The sequence below is a fragment of the Ornithorhynchus anatinus genome, chromosome X5, assembly GCF_004115215.2.
Source record: "Ornithorhynchus anatinus isolate Pmale09 chromosome X5, mOrnAna1.pri.v4, whole genome shotgun sequence".
NCBI lineage: Eukaryota > Metazoa > Chordata > Mammalia > Monotremata > Ornithorhynchidae > Ornithorhynchus > Ornithorhynchus anatinus.
The window spans coordinates 1,360,459-1,374,343 of NC_041753.1; the positions used below are offsets into that span (position 1 = coordinate 1,360,459).

The following is a 13,885-nucleotide window of genomic DNA, read 5'->3' on the forward strand; positions in this document are numbered from 1 at the left end:
GGGGTAGGTTTTCCCAGGAAGGTTCTTACGGGGGTGATTCTAAATGAGTCCATATGAATCCCCCGGCCCCAAACACCACCCGGACCCCAAGGTTGGGGGGATGTGGCTCTTTCCTCCAGATCCCCTCCCCTCCAGGGGGTGGGATTTTTCTTCTTCCATGACTGGGGGAGAGAAGAAAAGAAGAAGGCGTCCTGGGGTGTGCTTGTCTCTTTAAAAGGGCTGTCCCCTTCCCTCTCCAGGTAAGGAGGGGAGGGAGACTTTACCTGCCTCACACCCCTCTCGCCTGCAGCCAAGCTGGGGAGGAGTCAGGAGGGCCCGGACCCAGTCTTCCCTAGCCCAGCGCCAGCTCCTGGGAGAACACTTGGGGGGGTCTGAGGAGCCAGGTGAGGGGCGTTGGATGGAGGCATGGCCTGGGTCTGGGGGGTTTGGGGCCAGGGGGACTGGAGGATTGTGTGTGTGAAGGGGACTTTAGGACTGGAGAATTGGGTCAGGGGATTGGCGGTTGGGGGGCTGGGTCAAGGGAATTGGGAAATTGTGGGGCTCGGAGTCGGGTGATGGGTCTGGGGGGCTGGGGATTGGTAAAGGGGGCTGGGGAAGGTTGGAAGGACTGGGGGCTGGTGTTTGGGGGGTCTCGGATGGTCTGGATCTCTAGGAGCATTCTTGGGGTGGAAGGAGGCCTGAAGGAACCAAGACTGGTCTGGGGGTCTGCTTGAGAATGCTGTACTTGAGTGAGGGTGGTCAGCTCTTCCTGGCCGGGGGGGCGGAGAGAGAGATGAGGGGTACCGGAGGTGGGCCAGAGAGGAAAGAGGATGGAATCTTTGCAGGGAGATGGAAGCTAGAGGGTGGGGACTTGTTGCATAAGGTTGGCGCTGGTTGGGAAGGGGAGGCTGGCAGGTAGCCCTGGACCCCCTTCCCCTGCACCCATAGAATCCAAGATGGGGTGAGTGGGTGGCCACCGGGAGCCCCCAACAGGGTCATGGCTGTGGGGCAGTTGATGGGGCTGGAGAGAGTCTCTGGGGGAGATTCTGTGCGAGGAGATGTAAAGGGAGACTTGGGCGTGGCAGGATGACAGGCCTGTGTGGGGTGGGGACTGGGGAGGTGGGGGGTCTCTGGAGGTGGGAGGGGTGGGGCTGGGAATGAACAGGTTCCAGGCCCAGGAGGGCAGGTGCTGGGCCCGGTGGGTGGTTCAGTTATGGAACCCGTGGCCGGGCCACTGAGCGAACTAAATTGGAAGTTGCTGTGTCAAGTAGATGGGGAGCCAAGCATTTTTGTCTCTTCCCTTGCCCTGACACAAAAGGCCACCAGAAGGTCGGGAGGGGAGGGTCAGCGAGGCCTGAATTTTGGGCGGCGGGCATGGAGTCGGAATCTGGGATCAGCATGGCGGGCGGGGGTGATTGGGGTGAGGGAATAAGGAGGAGGAGAGGTCAAGTGAGAGAGGGAAGGAGGGAGGGGGAGGCTGGGGCGATTAAGGCTGTTTCGGAGGAGTCAGCAAGACTGGGGGGGCAGGGAGCGGATGCTGGGGGCCAAGGGCGGAGGAGGGCGGGAGCCGTCCTGAGTTGCTCAAACATGAATCAGGGAGTTAGCAGAAGGAGTGACATCACTGGGCCAGGTGGGCCACCCCCCGGCTCTGACTCACAGGGCCTGAGGAGGAGAAGGAGGGGAAGGGGAGGACCCCCCACCCCAAAAAATAGGGGTGGAGTCACACAGGGAGTCAGAGAAGAGGTTGGGGAACCCGCCTCCACACACACACATGCATACCTCCTCCACAGCCTCCTTCTCCATCTCCCTGGGGCAGAGAGGAGCGATATCTGAGATCAGAGAGGTTGAGTGGCTGACTCAAAGTCACACAGCACAGCAGCGGGGGTGGAGGCCTAAACTCAACAACCTGTTTTGTGGGGTGAGGGTGTTCAGGGCGTCTCCTGGGCTCCTGCCCCCCTCCCCATCCCATATCATACATGTGGACACAAGCATGGGCTCTGGGGGTTAGGGAGAGAGAGAGAGAGAGAGAGAGAGAGAAGAGAAGCGTGGGGTTGGAAGTGAAGGGAAGAGGTGGGTTAGGGTAAGACTGGGATTTTATGGAGACTCAAGTCAGGGCCGAGGAGGTCTCTGTGGAGCTGGGCTTTCTGTGGGGCTTGCGGAGTGGTCAGTGGGAGAATGGGGACTTTTGTGTGCGTTTGCATGTGTGTGTATGTGTATTGGGGCGGGGGGGGGCCAGGTCACAGGAAAGTCCCTGCCTGAGATCTGATTCCTGGGGGGCCTCTCCCAGCTGCCCCCAGAGCTCAACCTCCCTCTCCTGCCCTTTCTGCACCCTTCTAGATAGAATCAAACACTCTACCAGCCTGTAGGCCTACACTTACGTGCACCATTCTGTTATTGGGTCTAGCATGGTTGCTGGGAGCCCTCCGGCTGTGTGGCCACCCCTGGGGTGCAAGCAGAGGCCAGGGAGGAGGTCACGGGGTCACCGTGGGGAATCCGGCCTCACCCGGACCTGGTCAATAACTGGCCTGTTGGCTCAGCCTAGGTGCGTCTGGAAGGTGGGTGGGGAGGATCAGGGAAGGGAATTGGGGGGTGGGTGGGGTTGAGGCTGAAGTGGCCGGGGGGGGTAGGGGATAGGGCGGAGGTGAAACTGGGGTACAGCTTCATCCTGCATTAGACGCCCTCTCCTCCCCACCTTTCCGTATCCTGTTATTCCTATCCAATCTGTATCCTGTTGGGACGTGTCCGCATCCTGTTACCGGGGGGCAGAGGGGGGCGGTTCTGGAGGGCTAGGGAGCTTCTCGGAGTGGGGGGCGGTCAGTAGCTGGAACACTCGGAGGATTCAGATTGGGTTTGGACTGGGCAGGTAATAGCAATGGCGAGGGGTCTCCAGAGCTGGGACAGGAATGAGGGGGTGAGGAGGTGTGAGAGAGGGCTGAGGTTTTCTGTGTGGGAGCAGGGGTGTGAAAAATGGTTAGGGGGTTATCTGTGAGGAACTGGAGGGTCTCTCTGAGGCTGGGATGGGGGTGTATGCTGGGCTGGGATTCTATTTGAGCACGGCTGTGGGGTTGTAAAAGGGCTGTGAGCTGTGTCGGGGGTGCTGAGGGTTTGAGAAGGGGCTGAGGACGAGTCTGTGTGGGGTTGGAGGAGATTTTTGGGGGCTGGGACTGTATCTCTGTGGGACAGGGGTGGTCTCTAGGCAAGGATTGTGTTTTTGGGGGGCTGAAGGGTCTCAGTGTGGGGCTGAGGGGTGTGTGAAAAGGGACTGAGGACATGTCCGTGCAGGGCTAAGGGGTGTCTGTGCAGCACTGGGGTGAGAAGGGGTTTAGAGAGTGTCTCTGTGGGTCTGGGGGGCCAGAAGGGGTTGGGGCAACTTGTCTCTGTGGGACTGGAGGATGAGAAGGGGTTAGGGGTGTGTCTTTGTGGTGCTGGGGCGCCAGAAGGGGCTGATTGCGACTCTAGGGATGGGGTCTTCGGGGTTGGGAGCTGAGCCTTGCCCCCCATCCCCTGTGTCCTGTGTCCCCTGTGGAGAAGCAGCGTGGCTCAGTGGAAAGAGCATGGGCTTTGGAGTCAGGGCTCATGAGTTCGAATCCCGGCTCTGCCACTTGTCGGCTGTGTGACTGTGGGCAAGTCACTTAACTTCTCTGTGCCTCAGTTCCCTCATCTGTAAAATGGGATTAAGACTGTGAGCCCCACGAGGGACAACCTGATTCCCCTATGTCTACCTCAGCGCTTAGAACAGTGCTCGGCACATAGTAAGCGCTTAACAAATACCAACATTATTATTATTATTATCCTGTCCCCCTAGGACCCCATCAGCGTTCTGGGGGTCAGGGACAGCAACGGGAGGGAAGCAGGGCCAAGGGTGACCATCACCCATCACCAAGAGCTGGGGTGGGTGGGGACGGCTCAGCGGGTCTCTGGGACAGGTGGCTGGCAGACTCTATCTTGCGCCTGGGGCTGGGGTGGAGCCGGGCCTGCGGAACCGGTCGCTCAGTCGTGGGGCTACCTGGAGCGTGGGAGACGACCGGTTCCAGTCCCAAGCCCTGCCCTGACCCGCCTGGGGATCCCAGGGCGTGTCTACACCTGCCCCCTCTCCACCCAACCCTGACCCCTTGGGGATCCCGGAGCCGGTCTGCACCCACCCCCTTCCCACCCAAACTTGATCCTCTGGAGATCCTGGGGTATGCCTAAACTTGCCCTCTCTCCAAGGGATCCCAGGGTGCATCTACACCTGCCCCCTGCCCAGCCAGCCCTGACCTCTAGGGGTGTGCCTAAACCTGCCCCTCCCCTGTTATCTCAGGGAGCATCTACACCTATCCCCTCCCTCCCCAGCTACTAGCCTTGGGGCGTGTCCACACCTGCCCTTCCCTTCCCTCCCCATCCCTGACCCTGCCAGGCTTGTCTTCCCATCTGTCAATTGTATGTATTGAGTACTTACCGTGTGCAGAGCGCTATACTGACCTCTTAGGAGAGGACAATAGAACAATGCAACAGACGCATTCCCTGCTCCCAGTGAGTTTACAGTCTAGAGAAGGCATCAGTCCTTAATAGAAATCAGTAATAATAATTGTGGTATTTGTTAAGCCTTTACTATTGCCGGACACTGAACTAAGCGCTGGGCTGGACATCGGATTGGACACAGTCCCTTTCCCTCATGGGGCTCACGGTCTTAATCCCCACTGTAGATGAAGTATCTGAGGCCCAGAAAAGTGAAGTGACTTGCCCCGGGTCACACAGCAGACAAGTGGCAGAGCCAGGATTAGAACCCATGACCTTCTGATTCCCAGGCCCGTGCTCTATCCACTACGCCGTGCTACTTCTAGAAATCAATAAATTACAGATCCTCTGCTACACCCGACCCAGCCGAGCTGGATAAGGGGAAGAGGAGAGGGATGGGATGGGAGAGGGGCCGGGGCCCCGGGGGCCGGCGCTGACCCCCTACGTCCTCCCTGGCCGCAGACAGAGAGGACGGCGGCGATGGCAGAGGGCTACACGGAGCTGGAGCAGGCCATCGAGGTCCTGGTGCGGAATTTCTACAAGTACGTGTCCAAGCACAGCCTCGTCCGCAACAAGATCAGCAAGAGCAGCTTCCGCAAGATGCTGCAGAAGGAACTGAACCACATGCTGACGGTGAGGGATCGCCTGCCCCATGGGACCCTCTACATCCCCCACCCCGCCAAATCATGCACCCCGTATCCCACACCTCGGGGGACCCCCTCCGATCCCCCTCCCAAGACTCCCCTTCCAAACCCTCCCAAATCATACGTCCCATTCATTCAACTGCATTTATTGTTATTATTATTATTTTACTTATATTATTAATAACATAATAATAATAATTGTGGAATTGGTTAAACAGTTACTAGGTGCCAAGCACTGTACTAAGTACTGGGGTGGATACAAGCAAATCAAGTTGGACAGAGCCAACACGGGGCTCACAGTCTTCATCCCCAATTTACAGATGAGGGAACTGAGGAACACAGAAGTAAAGTAATTTGCCCAAGGCCACACAGCAGACAAGTGGCAGAGGTGGATTAGAACTCATGACCTTCTGACTCCCAGTCCCGTGCTCTATCCACTACACCACACTGCTTCTCCACATAGAGCTAAGCACTTGAGAGAGGACAATAGAACAATAAAAAGACACATTCCCTGCCCACAAAGAAATTACAGTGGGGGGGGGGCGACATTGATAGAAATAAAGAAATATGGACATGGGGACCCCTCCGATCCCCTAAATGAGACCTTCCCCAGGGGGCCCCCATCCACACACTCATATGGGGTACCCGTCTCAACCACCCAAGGCACTCCTTGCTTGGAACCCTGCAGCCCCCCAAGACTCCCCTAAACCACACGTCCCCTATAACCTTTTCCAACCCTCCCAGTGGGACTCCCCTCACCCCACTGGATTCCCACCTCTACAGGGTACTCCCGCCCCCCGACAGGATCCCTCCGACTCCCAAAATTGGATCCCCCCAACCATGGACACCCATCCAATCTCTAAATGGGATCTCCCCTGGTGCCCCCAACTCCCCAACTTCACACTCACATGGGATAACTCCCCCCTCCATGTATTACCCACCTTGAAACACCACCCTCGCAAGACTCCCCCAAACCACATGCTCCCCACCCCACTGGGTACCCCCCAAACACACTTTTTTTAATAGGTATTTTTTAAGTGCTTCCTATGTGTCAAGCACTGTACTAAGCATTGCGATAAATGCAAGCTAATCAGGTTGGACACAGTCAAAGTGAGGCTCAGAGTCTTAATCCCATTTTACAGATGAGATAACCGAGGCACAGAGAAGTGAAGTGACTTGCCCAAGGTCATGCTGCTTTCCAGGATACCCTTTTTCCCCAATCCACCTCCCCATCACAGGACAGCTCCAATCCCCCTGCTACAGGACTCCCCCACCATGGGACCCCTTTCTTTTTCAGGACCTCTCCACAGTGCCTCCCCACCAGGGGCCCAGGCCATAGAGACCCTCCAGCGGGACTATGCCCCCCCTCGTGACCCCTTACCAGCGTCCCCTTTCTCTGACCCTGATCCCAGCCCCAGCAGCGACCCCCTTCTCTGATTTGCCCTCCACTTCGGGAGGGTCCTTGGGGGTCTCCCTGATCCGTCCGTCGACCACCTGTTAATTCATTCAATTGTTTTTATTAAGCCTTTCCCGTGTGCAGAGTACTATACTAAGCACTTGGGGGAGTACAGTATAACAATAAATGGACAGATTCCCTGCCCATTATGAGCTTACAGCCAAGAGGGGGAGACAGACATTAATAGAAATAAATTACAGATATAGACTTAAGTGCTTTGGGACTGGGAGGAGGGAGCAAGTCAGGGCGAAGCAGGAGGGAGTGGGAGAAGAGGAAAGTGGGCCTTAGGGAAGGCCTTTTGGAAGGATGGGCCTTCAATAAGGCACTGAAGCAGGGGGAGAGAGATTGTGTGTTGGATCTGAGGAGGAAGGGCGTTCCAGGCCAGAGGCAGGATGTGGGCGAGGGGTTGGCGGCGAGATAGATGAGATGGAGGAACAGTGAGAAGGTTGGCATTAGAGGAGCGAAATGTGTGCGCTGGGTTGGAGTAGGAGAGTAGCGAGGTGAAGTAGGAGGGGGTTAGGGGACTGAGTGATCCCCTCCCCCCCACCAGGACACAGGCAACCGAAAAGCTGCGGACAAGCTCATCCAGAACCTGGACGCCAATCATGATGGACGGATCAGCTTCGACGAGTACTGGACCTTAATCGGGGGCATCTCCAGCCCCATCGCCAACCTCATCCGCCAACAGGAACAACAGAGCAGCAGCTAAATGGACCCCTCCCCTCCCCTCCCCACCCCCCACCGCCCCTGCCCCATCCCCACCCACCTCCCTTTCCTTGGCCTAATTCCATCCTTAATCCATTTACTTGTTTGCTTAAATTCAGGCTGTGAGTTTCAACTCCTTGCATCCACTGGGTTAAGTAACTGACCTTTCAGATTGTGACCTTTAAGACCTTTAAGTGACTTTGAGGTTAAAGTCACTGGCCTTGGAGAATTTGAGCAGTTCTCAGTATGTTGGGAGTGCCAGGCTCAAAGGGCTCTGAGTTTACCCACATCCCGCTGACTTTATAGTTCTCCATTACAACTTTCACGGCCTCCAGGGTCTGAGGAAACCATCCCTGAGTCCTAAGGCTTTGGTCGCCAGCTCTGAGTTTAAGCGGATGAATAGCGAGTGGAATTGCTCAGTTTAAGGATGATGGCTAGCCGGGGGAGGAAACAGGGAAATTCAGGTCAGGGGAGGTGCTGGGTGAAGGGCGTGGGGGTGCGCTCCTGAGGTCATTCCGTCCATGCCCCTGTAGCCACACTCGTCAGGGTATGTCCTTCCCCTGGCTTGGGAGCCAATTTCAATAAAAAAAAACTCCCTCTGGGGCTGTCGTCATGGCCTTTTCAACATCTGCTTCTGTGTGGTTTGCTGAATCCGGGAGGGAGTGGAGGGGAGAGGAGTGGGGGCTTTCCCCATTCCAGCCCCCAAAGGACTCCCCATTCTTCTGGGGGACCCTCCCCCTTCAACTGCACCCCAGATCCTGCTCTGGGTTTCCCCACCTTTCCCAGTCATCCAGATTCAACTGGTCTCCCTAGTTCCCCAGTCCCTATCCCCGATCCCTCCATCCCTCCATAATACTTGTGGTATTTGTTAAGCGCATGCTATGTACCAAGCACTGTTCTAAGCACCGGGGTAGATACAAGGTAACCAGGTTATCCCATGTGGGGCTCACACTTTTAATCCCCATTTTACAGATGAGGGAACTGAGGGCCAGAGAAGTAAAGTGACTTGCCCAAGGTGAAACACCAAACATGTGGCGGAGCTGGGATTAGAACCCGGGTCCTTCTGACTCCCAGGCCCGTGCTCTAACCACTAGGCTGTGCTGCTTCCCTGCTTCCCTCCATCCACCCAGATGCCCCCTTCTCCATTCTGGTCCAAGACCCGTACCAAATTGCAGGGGGGCGGTTCTAGAAAGGCAAGGGAGAGATACTGGGGGTCACCAAGAGAGATTCATTCATTCATTCAATAGTATTTATTGAGCGCTTACTATGTGCAGAGCACTGTACTAAGCGCTTGGAATTGACAATCACATTGGGGTGTGGGAATTGGGAAGGGGGGAAGAAGTGGGGACCTTGGGGGGTCAATACGTCCATCCCCCAGCCTCTGCACACAAGCCATCCCAGCCCTTCGCTCCCGAAGGGGGAGAGAGGGAGGAGTCGAGGGAATTCTTGCTGGGAAAAGGAGGGAAAGGGAGGGAAAAGGAGGGAGGGCAGGATCTCTTTTAGCCACGAGGTGGCAGCGAGCACCCGGTGGAAGCAAGGAGGAAGAGGAAGGGGCTGGAGACCCCCCCCCCCGGGGGGTGGGGTCACGGAGAAGGGGGCGGGAGGCTGCAGGGGTGGGGGAGGAGGAGGGAACTAGAAAGGCTAAAAGTGGGTATCTCTCCCAGCCCCCTGCCGCCTCCTTTTTCTGCTTCTCCTTGTCTATTTCTCCCCTTCTGTCTCTACCAGTTTCGTTCTGCCTCTCCTCCTCCTCCTCCTCCCCGGGGTTGGGGGAGGTCTTGCCCCTCGGGATCCTCTGGATTGGGGGAGGGGGTCTCTGCAGCCTAGGACTCTCTTGGAGGGAGGGGGCTCACAGACTGGGATCTTCTGCAGCCTGGGACCCTCTGGGTGTGTGTGTCGGGGGGAGTTGTTTTTGCAGCCTGGGCCCCTCAGAGTGTGTGTGGGGGGGGGTGGGTTCTGCAGCCTGGATCCCTTTCGGAGGGAGGGGAATCTAAGCCTGGGACCTTCAGGGTGGGTGTCTGCAGACTGGGACCCTCTAGGTTGGGGAAGGTGGGTGGTCTCTGCCGGCTGGGACTCTCTGGGTGGGCTGGGGAGTCTCTGCAGGCTGGGACCCTCAGGGTGGGCTGGGGAATCTCTGCAGGCTGGGACCCTCTGGGTGGAGTAAAGGGGTCTTGGCAGGTTGGGACCCTCTGGGTAGGGTGGTGCAGCTCTGCAGCCCAGGACCCTCTGGGTGCGCTGAGAGATCTCTGTAGACCTGCACTTTCTTGGGGAGGGAGAGCATCTCTGCAGTCAGGACCCTGGGGATGGCAGGGGAAAAATTTCTGCAAGCTGGGCTCCCTGGGGGCCTCGACCAACCCGGTCTTCCTTCGGCCCAACCAGCTGTGTTTTTCCGCTGCCCTCTCCCCTCCATGGACGGTGGGAGCTTGGCAGCCGTGCCTGGAGCACAGGGCGGTGCCCATGAGTCAGGAGCTAGGCAGGCGGGTAGGCGGGCAAACAGGCCTTCCTGGCGCGGCCCAAGACTGTGGTGAAGCCAGGGGTGACTCAGGCCTGGCGTTAGTCACGGGAGGGGAGAGAGAGGGTGGGAGCTGGGAACCGAGGGGAATCTGGGCGCCCCGGGATACCGGGGGTGGCCGCCGGCCAGCCAACCAACTCACTGACCGGAAGAGCGTTGCCGGCCCTGCGGAGTTGCGGGGGGGGTGATGAGGGAGGACTTTGGGGACAACCAGGGGGGACAGGGACTCCCTGTAGCGGGGGGGGGAGACCAAAGGCCACCCTAACCCCAGGGGGAGAGTGATGTGGGTGCTATGTGAGTGGATGACTTTATATGGGTTTGAGCATGTGTATGTAAGTGTGAGTGTGTGTGGGTGTTTTCACATGGGTTTGAGGGAGGAGGGGGCACGGGGACTTCTCAGAGGGAGAGTGTGTGTGTCTTCATATGATTTTGAGTGTTTGTTTTTGTGTGTATATGTCTTTATATGCGTTTGAAAGAGTGTGTGTGTGTGTTTGTGCATGAGCTGATATTTTCATTCATTCATTCAATCGTATTTATTGAGCACTTACTGTGTGCTGTACTAAGCACTTGGAATTTATAATTCGGTAACAGATAGAGACGATCCCTGCTCAACAAAGGGCTCACAGTCCAAAAGGGGGAGATAGCAAAACAAAACAAGTAGGAAGGCATCAATGCCATCAAAATAAATAAATAGAATCATAGATATATACACCTCATTAACAAAATAGAGTAATGAATAATACATACAAATATACACCAGTGCTGTGGGGAGGGGAAGGGCATAGAGGAGAAGGAGGGAGTAGGGGTAATGGGGAGGGGAGGAGGGGCAGAGGGAAAGGGAGGGCTCAGTTTGGGAAGGCCTCACATGGGTTTAAGTGAGGAGGGGGCACAGGGACTTCCCAGGGGGGAAGTGGTGACATGTACGGGGGTAAGTGAGCGTGTCTTCATATGGGTTTGAGTGTGTGTGTGTGTATACGTCTTTATATGGGTTTGAAAGGGTGTGTGTGTGCATGCACCCGCCCCTGGGGAAGACTGGTTTTTCCCCTGGCCCCCTCCAGAAAGCCACCCCCGCCCTCAGACGGAGGAATCTGAGTAGTTTGCAGGAAAACCGAGAGTGACCTCTTCCTCCCCCACAAGCAAGAACACGTGTACACGCACACACACACATTCTTTCTCCTGACCTGGCTCCCCACTCCTTCCAGCAGACTAGTTTCCGGATCTCAGCCGGGCCCTGGCTCAGTTCAAGACGGGCCCAGCTCTCTTCTCTGCCCCCCAGAAACAAGCCCTTTGTCCTCCGGATCCTCCTCTTCATCAGTGATATTTCTTGAGTGCTTACCGTGTGCACGACACTCTACTAAAAGCTTATTATTATTATTATTATCATCAAATGCCATCGAGTCGTTTCCTATTCATAGTGACTCTGCGGATATCTTTTCTCCAGAAAGAAGTGCTCGGGACGACGCAACAGGGTTGGCCGACACGTTTTCTGCCTGGAAAGACAGTCTAAGACAATTCCTTGCTGTGGGAAATGGGGGGGTCTTGGAAATCCCCCCAACAGCCAGAGTCAGAGAGGGAACAACAAGTCCTGGTTTGAAAGAACACCGGCCTGGGGATCGGGGGACGTGGGTTCTAATCCTCGCTCTGCCTATTGCCTGCTATGTGACATCAGGCAAGTTACTTAGCTTTTCTGTGCCTCAGTTTCCTCCTTTGTAAAAGGGGCATTTAATATCCACTCTCTTTCCTGCTTAGACTGTGGAGCAGGTACTGTGTCAGACCTGATTATCTTGTATCTACCCCAGTGCTTATTACAGTGTTTGGCAAGTAGTAGGGACATTTAATAGATGCCACAGTGATTATGGGTAACTCCTTCAGGATGGGCCTGGGGCCTCTGGGTCTTTCTGCCTCTGGCTCTAAGAGGTCTTTCCTGACTAAACCCTCATTTCCTTTTTCTCCCACTCCTTTCTGCATCACCCTGATTTACTCCCTTTATTCACCCCCGCCTCAGCTCCACAGCACTTATGTACACATTTATTTATTTATAATAATGCTTGTTTCCCGGTCTAGACTCTGAGCTCGATGTAGGCAGGGAATGTATCTGTCAAACTGTGCTCTCCCAAGCGCTTAGTAGAGTACTCAACACAATAAGCGCTCAATAAATATGATGGATTGGCCGTGTAATAACAATAATGTTGGTGTTTGTTAAGCACTTTCTATGTGCAGAGCACTGTTCTAAACGCTGGGGCAGATACAGCGTAATCAGGTTATCCCACATGGGGCTCACAGTCTTGATCCCCATTTTACAGATGAGGTAACTGAGGCACAGAGAAGTTAAGTGACGTGCCCACAGTCACACAGCTGACAAGGGACAGAGTTGGAATTCGAACCCATGACCTCTGACTCCCAAGCCCATGCTCTTTCCACTGAGCTATGCTGCTTTGTACCCAGCATTCAGTCTGGGAGGATAGTTGTCAGAGGTTTGGGGTTTTTTTTTTTTTGTGTGTGTATTTGTGAGCAGCACTGTGTAGTGGATAGAGTATAGACCTGGGAGTCAGGAGGTCAAGGGTTCTAGTCCCAGCTCCACGACTTTTCTGCTGTGTGACCGTGGGTATGTCCCTTCACTTCTCTGTGCCTTAGTTCCCTCATCTGTAAAATGGGGATTGAAACTGTGAGCCCCACGTGGAACAGGGATTGTGTGCAACCCAATTTGCTTATATCCACCTCAGCGCTTAGTACATTGCCTGGTACCTAATAAGTGCTTAGTAAATACCACAGTTAGTGTTATTCTCTGTGCTCAGTTCCCTTGTCTGTAAAACGGGGATTGAAACTGTGAGCCCCACATGGGACAGGGACTGCGTCCAACCCGATTTGCTTGTATCCACCCCAGCGCTTAACACAGTGCCTGGAACATAGTAAATCTTTAACAAATATTCATTTGTTCGTATTTATTGAGCTCTTACTGCATGCAGAGAATCGTACTAAGCACTTGGGAGAGTACAGTACAACAATTAACAGACTCAGTCCCTCCCCACAACGAAGCTTACAGTCTAGAGGTGGGGAAACTTGCAATGTAGAGGAGGGGAGCTTGTTATGATTATTATTATATTGGGGGGGGTCAGGGAGGGAGATTGCAGTACAGTGCAGTAGAGTGCTCTGCACATAGTAGGTGTTTAATAAATACGATTGAATGAATGATTGAGGGAGGGAGAGGGGTGGGGAGAAGCAGAGCTGAGCTGGGGGACGGGGGGGGGGGGGGGGGGGGGGGGGGGAGCCTGGGGCCATGAATCCGGTAGGAGCCAGCAGCTGGGTGAGTCATGGGGACAGAAGGAGTGTCTTGGCTCTCTGCTCCAACATGTCCAGCGGGGTTAGTAGCTCACCCTCCGTGGTTCCCACAGCCCACATCACCCCCCACTTCTCCTTTCCCCCCTTTCCACTCCAACCACCCTGACCTTCCTCCTGCTTCAGTTCCACGGGTCATCTGGTCCAACCCCTCACTCTCCCCCGACCCCCGACAGGCCAACCTGAGCAGAGGTTGGGAGAGGAAGGAAAGAGCTTCTCCTGCCCTGGGGACTCGCCACACCCAACCTTTCTGCTCACTAAGTGTTCCCTTCAGCCTAACCTAAATCCCTCTAGCTGCAGAACCCAGGATTATGATCTCCACTCTTCACTAAAGACCCCACCACAAGTCCAGCTCTCCCTTCTCCCTTTCCCCACAACTCTCAGGCTCCTCCCCCATTTCTCAGCACTCCTCCACCCCCGACCCCAATCTCCAGCCTCCCCGAAGGTGCCTGAAGATTCATGACCCTACTCAAGTTGGTGGGCCCCAGCGAGCCCCAATTTCCTCCAAAGACTCCCCCTGCTCCAGTGCCCCCTGCCCCCTGACTGCCCATGGGTTTGGGGGCCCACCTCCAGGCTTCTCGAGTTGTCTCCAGGTGGCTGTCATTCCGTGCATCTGTGATGTCTCCCACAGTGGGAGGGACTCGGGTTAGACTGAGCTCCGGAAAGGGTGGCAGGGGGCCAGGGTTCCAGGCCATAGGAACGGGGAGGAGGGGGCTGAAGGGGTTGGGTCAGGTCTCTACAAGTTTGGGTTTCTCTGGG

The 13,885-nt window shown here is 55.6% G+C and overlaps 1 protein-coding gene across 3 annotated transcripts; it reads left to right on the forward strand.

Moving 5' to 3' along the window:
- The first annotated feature begins 308 nt into the window (after positions 1–308).
- Positions 309–7,906, forward strand: S100A16 (S100 calcium binding protein A16). 3 transcript variants are annotated; one of them, XM_029055617.2, is made up of 3 exons: positions 309–383; positions 4,939–5,109; positions 7,127–7,906. In XM_029055617.2, exons 2-3 carry the CDS (start codon positions 4,957–4,959, stop codon positions 7,283–7,285), a joined length of 312 nt encoding a protein of 103 aa, XP_028911450.1. In that variant the 5' UTR covers positions 309–383; positions 4,939–4,956; the 3' UTR covers positions 7,286–7,906. The 3 variants fall into 3 exon arrangements, with proteins under 3 accessions (XP_028911450.1, XP_028911447.1, XP_028911449.1); XM_029055614.2 differs by lacking the exon at positions 309–383 and adding an exon at positions 2,760–2,842; XM_029055616.2 differs by lacking the exon at positions 309–383 and adding an exon at positions 2,764–2,842 and having other exon boundaries at positions 4,943–5,109.
- Positions 7,907–13,885: the final 5,979 nt, after the last annotated feature.

What these genes read in the sequence shown, in the direction of transcription:
- S100A16 (XM_029055617.2), top strand. Translation starts at nt 4,957, where the DNA reads ATGGCAGAGGGCTACACGGAGCTGGAGCAGGCCATCGAGGTCCTGGTG. An exon ending in AACTGAACCACATGCTGACG is followed by an intron (nt 5,110 to 7,126) that starts GTGAGGGATCGC and finishes CCCCCCCACCAG; the next exon opens with GACACAGGCAACCGAAAAGC.